Source organism: Ixodes scapularis, unplaced genomic scaffold, assembly GCF_016920785.2.
Source record: "Ixodes scapularis isolate PalLabHiFi unplaced genomic scaffold, ASM1692078v2 PGA_scaffold1__304_contigs__length_218370807, whole genome shotgun sequence".
Classification (NCBI taxonomy): domain Eukaryota; kingdom Metazoa; phylum Arthropoda; class Arachnida; order Ixodida; family Ixodidae; genus Ixodes; species Ixodes scapularis.
In genome coordinates this window covers 42,893,005-42,898,171 of record NW_024609846.1, presented here as the reverse complement: position 1 = coordinate 42,898,171, position 5,167 = coordinate 42,893,005, and the positions used below count along the sequence as shown (strand labels likewise).

The 5,167-nt window shown below is 43.6% G+C and overlaps 1 protein-coding gene and 1 non-coding gene across 2 annotated transcripts; one reads left to right on the top strand and one right to left on the bottom strand.

The window, feature by feature from the left end:
• Positions 1-502: 502 nt before the first annotated feature.
• On the top strand, positions 503-575 carry Trnar-ucg. The gene has a single exon. It is a non-coding gene; the product is annotated as a tRNA-Arg (tRNA).
• A 3,161-nt stretch (positions 576-3,736) lies between these two features.
• On the bottom strand, positions 3,737-4,900 carry LOC120851180. Its single transcript, XM_040223775.1, has one exon. The coding sequence runs from the start codon at positions 4,898-4,900 to the stop codon at positions 3,737-3,739; it is 1,164 nt and encodes a 387-aa protein (XP_040079709.1).
• Between the last annotated feature and the right edge of the window lie 267 nt (positions 4,901-5,167).

The following is a 5,167-nucleotide window of genomic DNA, read 5'->3' as shown; positions in this document are numbered from 1 at the left end:
CTACATCGAAGAACACCGTAACTTTCGTACGTCTGCCGTTGACCTGGTAGATACTAGATTTTAATCTACATCAGCAACCACAAATTTAGTCTAATAGTTGAGCTACTAGATGGCAATGACTTTGAGAAAGTGTCTACTGCACTGTAACGTTATTTTGAATTTGCCTGTGTGTCCTGCTGTTACAACAGGAGCGCAAGTTCGTTCGTCCGCGTGGCCTAATGCCTTCACAGCATATGGAGATGCCGCATGGCGGTTCGCCATGCAGATGTTGACACAAGGCCTGTGGGGGAATATTTTTCCGATTCTGTCCGTTATACTGTCGAAGTTTGGAAGGTTCGATCAAATGTCCCGGAGTGGTTACCAACAATAGAAAAACTGTTAAATGTAACTTTTTTTTAACCATGCCACGTCAGTCGGTAAGTGATTGATGGCATTTTTACAGCACTGTACTTCTTGGTTGCACTATGTCAATGTCGGCAATAAAAAAGAAAAAAAAAAAAAAGTCCGCGTGGCCTAATGGATAAGGCGTCTGACTTCGGATCAGAAGACTGCAGGGTCGAGTCCTGTCGCGGACGTAAAGCTGTTTATTTTTGCCGTTCAGGTGTGTTAACCTCGGCATCTACCTGGACAAAATGTTCGGTGTTATCAAATCCTCCGCCCACTGAAAACATGCAAACACAACGCAGGTTTCTCTTTTACAAATGTAATATTAGCTTGCGGGCTAATCTGCATGCAGTTACCGACGTCCGTGGATTGCGATTAAAGATCATCATCATCATCATCATTTATTTTCCTTGAGGGCCCCAGGGGGCATTATACAAGGGAGTAAACACACTAAAAACATCAACAAAAATAGTTAATAAAAAACACGCTGTAATCTATACTTGTATTTCAGAAAGAAAGAGGTTAACGGCTGCAGCAAACTTGTTAGTATCAGTCATGTTTACAATGAGGTCAGGTAATGAGTTCCAATCGTCAATAGCAGATGGTAAAGTCGACATTTTATAGGAGACAGATGACGAAGTAATTGAGCGCAGTTGACATGAGTGGTCAAAACGAGGGAAAATACGGTAGGGAGGTGATAGTAGAGAATCTTTTAGATGGTTGTTGTGGTAAAAGATTTTGTGAAGAAGAGTGAGACGTGACACCCTTCGACGTAAAGAAAGTAAGTCAAGGTTAGCTGATTTGCGTAATCCTGATATGCTAGTGTATGGGGAGTAGTCAGAGTAAATAAAACGAAGACCTCTGTTTTGAACGGATTCAAGGTTGTTAGTTAGATATGATTGCCATGGTGACCATATGGATGAAGCAAATTCAAGTTTAGATCTGACCAAGGTCGTATAAGCTAGTAGTTTTACTGAAGGTGTAGCTATAGTCTGAGGTTACGGCGAAGAAATCCGAGAGTACGGTTAGCATCGGCAGTGACAGCATTTATGTGAGTAGTCCATGACAGATCAGAGGTCAGGTGAACGCCTAGGTATTTATATGAGGAACAGGTAGCTACTGGGATAGTGGAAAGGTGATAAGAAAAGGATGAAACATGTGAACTGCGGGTGAATGATAGAGATTTACATTTATTAAAGTTTAAAGTCATTTGCCATTTGTGGCACCACTGAGTTATAAGTGCGAGGTCATTCTGCAAAATTTGATTATCGTGGTTTGAATTAATAGGTCTATAAATTACACAGTCGTCGGCGAAGAGACGTATTGAAGAGGAGATGTTGAGAGATCATTAATGTATATTAAAAATAGAAGGGGGCCAAGAACGGTTCCCTGGGGGACGCCGGAGGTTACAGTGCAGGTGGTAGATTTGGTGTTGTTAATAGATGAGTACTGGGTGCGATTTGTGAGGAATTCGGAGATCCATTTGACGACTGAGGGATGGATATTAATATTTCTAAGTTTCAGTAAGAGACGTTGATGAGGGACCCTGTCAAATGCCTTGGAGAAATCAATAAATATGGCGTCAGTTTGCTTATTAGAATCAAAGTTAGAGTAAACGTCAGTAAGAAAAGCTGTTAGTTGCGTTTCGCATGAGTATGACTTGCGAAAGCCGTGCTGATGCTCGAAAGGAAGGCTGTGGGAGTCTAGAAAGTTTATTATGTTAGAATAGAGTATATGCTCCAAGAGTTTAGACGACACACTGGTGAGCGAGATCGGGCGATAGTTGTTGATTAGTTGGCGATCACCTGCTTTGTAAACGGGGATGACGTTAGCGATTTTCCAATCGCATGGAATTTCAGAAAGTTGAAGAGACTGCGAGAAAATGTCGCAGAGGAAAGTTGAAGAGACGTGTTTAGTATTTATTAATATTTTCGAGTTTATTTGGTCGTCGCCAGAGCTAGAAGACACCTTCAGCTGATCAATGGCCTTCAGTACACCAGAGCGGTCGATCATGATAGGATTCATAGGAGGATGAAGGGGTTGGCACAAGTTGGGCATACTTGACAAGTCTTCATTGGTAAAGATCGAGCTAAAAAATTTGTTAGTTTCAAGAGCACTATGTTCGTCAGAAAGTGGAAGGCCGTACTCGTCAACGAATTGTAATGGAAGAGAGAGTGCTGGGTTAATTACTTTCCAAAACTTTTTAGGTTTATTGGTTAAAATGTTGGGGAGGTCATGAGTATAAAATTTGGATTTGGCATCATGAATCGCGGATTTGTAGGCCCTAGCGCATTCGTGATAGGCGCTCCAAGATGCGTTAGTGTTATGAGCCTTTGCCCTCGTATAAGCTCTTTTTTTCCTGTTGGAGTGACAATGAACTGTTTTATCGTACCAAGGGTTAGTGTTATCGGATATAATTCGAGTGAGTGGAACGAAACGTTTGATTAGGGATGTTAGTCTATCTTTGAAAAGAATCCAGTTTTCATTGACCGTCCTTTCTGCGAAGTTTGCTGAGAATATGTGATAAAATTCTTCGAGGTTGTTGTTGATAGATGCGTAGTCGGCTCTCGCATAATCGTGAATGAATTTGCAATAACGTGATTTCTTAGGAGTAGTGATGGAGAATGTTAGCTCAATGACGAGGTGGTCGCTAATGCTGGGTAAGTATGTGACGTTGCTGAAGAGAGAAAGGTCATTGCTTAAACATAGGTCGAGTACGTTGCTGCAGCGATTGGTAATTCTAGTGGGTTGAGTGATAACATTAGATAGGTTAAAATCTAAACAAAGGTCAATAAACTCTTGAGAAAATGCACAGCTAGAACAAATAGTAGACCAGTCAATATTTGGGTAATTGAAATCACCAAAAAGGGTAACTAAAGCGTTGGGATATTTACATGCGAGTTCAGAAAGGCATTTATACAGCTCAATAACAAAATCTATTTTATTATCCGGCGGCCTGTAACACACACCCATTATTACGGAAGGCGTTGTGCAAAGATACACCCAAACAACTTCTAGGTCAGTGGTAAGGGGTATTAGCCGTGATGGTATATGGTCTTTTATGGCCAAAAGTACGCCCCCTCCTTTTATAGTTTTTCTATCAGACCTATACACTCGAAAGTTTAGTTGCGAGGGAAATAGCTCAACGTCAGATATATCAGGGCTTAGCCACGTCTGTAAGTACAACAAAAGCGGCATTACACGCTTCGATTACTGAAATTATTTCGTCTCTCTTTGGTATTAGGCTTCTAATGTTAGTAAATAGGATAGAATGACTTGAAGATTTGTTAGTGATAACATGGTGCTTTGCCGGTCGACTCCTAGAGGGCGACGAGAAGAAGCGCTGGCGTGGCTATGTGTCTTTTTCTTTAACGGCGCCAAGAGCGGCATCGAATACATAGCACTTATCATTTATAAAAAGTTTATCATGACGCAGTCTGTAGGGGGTGCCTTTTGGCCTTGCAAAATCAAGAAGGTGACGGCGTGCGAGCCGGACAGAAATTGGGAAGTCTTCGCTGATGGCTACGCGAGTTCCTTTAAGCTTGTGGGCTGATGAAAGAACGCTATCTTTATCTTTAAACGAAGAAAACTTTACTATTATTGGGCGACATTTCTGAGGGTCGAATGCTCCTAGGCGATGCGCCCTTTCAATCCTAGATGATTCAACTTGCACGTTTAGTTTTTCGGAGCACAAGCTAGTGACCAAGCACTCTGACTGAGCCCACGTTTCCTTGTCTGCGTCGGTGATGCCAAAAAATAAAAGATTACAGCGACGGGATCTGCCCTCTGCATCATCGCAACGTGTTTTTAGCTGAGATAGTTCGTTTAAGGCAGCAGTAAGCTGGGGTTCAGTAGTCGCGGCGCTACTAGTATCCTTCTGCTTTAGTGCGAGTTCACTCGCGAGTTTGTTAAGTCGCTCTTCAAGTGTTGAAACTGTCTGTTCACTTTGTTTTTGTTTTTCTTTTAGAAGGTTTACTTCTTGTTGAAGTATAGCATGACTGTTTTTAAGTTTATCGACTGTTTCTTGTAAGCTAAGTAAATGTTCTTCTTGGGGTTTTGACATGGGACCTGGGTTCCGCTCAACATCACCAGACAACAACAGCAGCAGAACTCTAAAAGACTCAATACAGGCTTCGGGGCATGGAAGCATAACAAGGCAAACATTGTCTGATTTAAAACAATGGCAAGGTTTTTGTTTACTAACCTGCGGGAGGACGAAAAACATGAGCAACTTCATGGCTGCAGAGCTTCCATGCCCACTGGCGCGCTGTCGCAAGGGGAGCTCCTTTATAGCTGCCGCTGTCGATGTCCCTGCTGATGACGTGGTGTGAACGAGGTTCTCGATGAACTTGATACCAGGACAGGACGGTGCTGTCGACGAGTGATTGGCAGGTTGAAGATTGCCGTCCGGATGCCGGAAGAAAACCGCGCCGTCATCGTGACTCCAGTTAGTTGGGGACCCACGCGCCGGCACGCTCAGGAACTGCGGGAGGACGAAAAACATGAGCAACTTCATGGCTGCAGAGCTTCCATGCCCACTGGCGCGCTGTCGCAAGGGGAGCTCCTTTATAGCTGCCGCTGTCGATGTCCCCGCTGATGACGTGGTGTGAACGAGGTTCTCGATGAACTTGATACCAGGACAGGACGGTGCTGTCGACGAGTGATTGGCAGGTTGAAGATTGCCGTCCGGATGCCGGAAGAAAACCGCGCCGTCATCGTGACTCCAGTTAGTTGGGGACCCACGCGCCGGCACGCTCAGAAACTGCGGGAGGACGAAAAACAT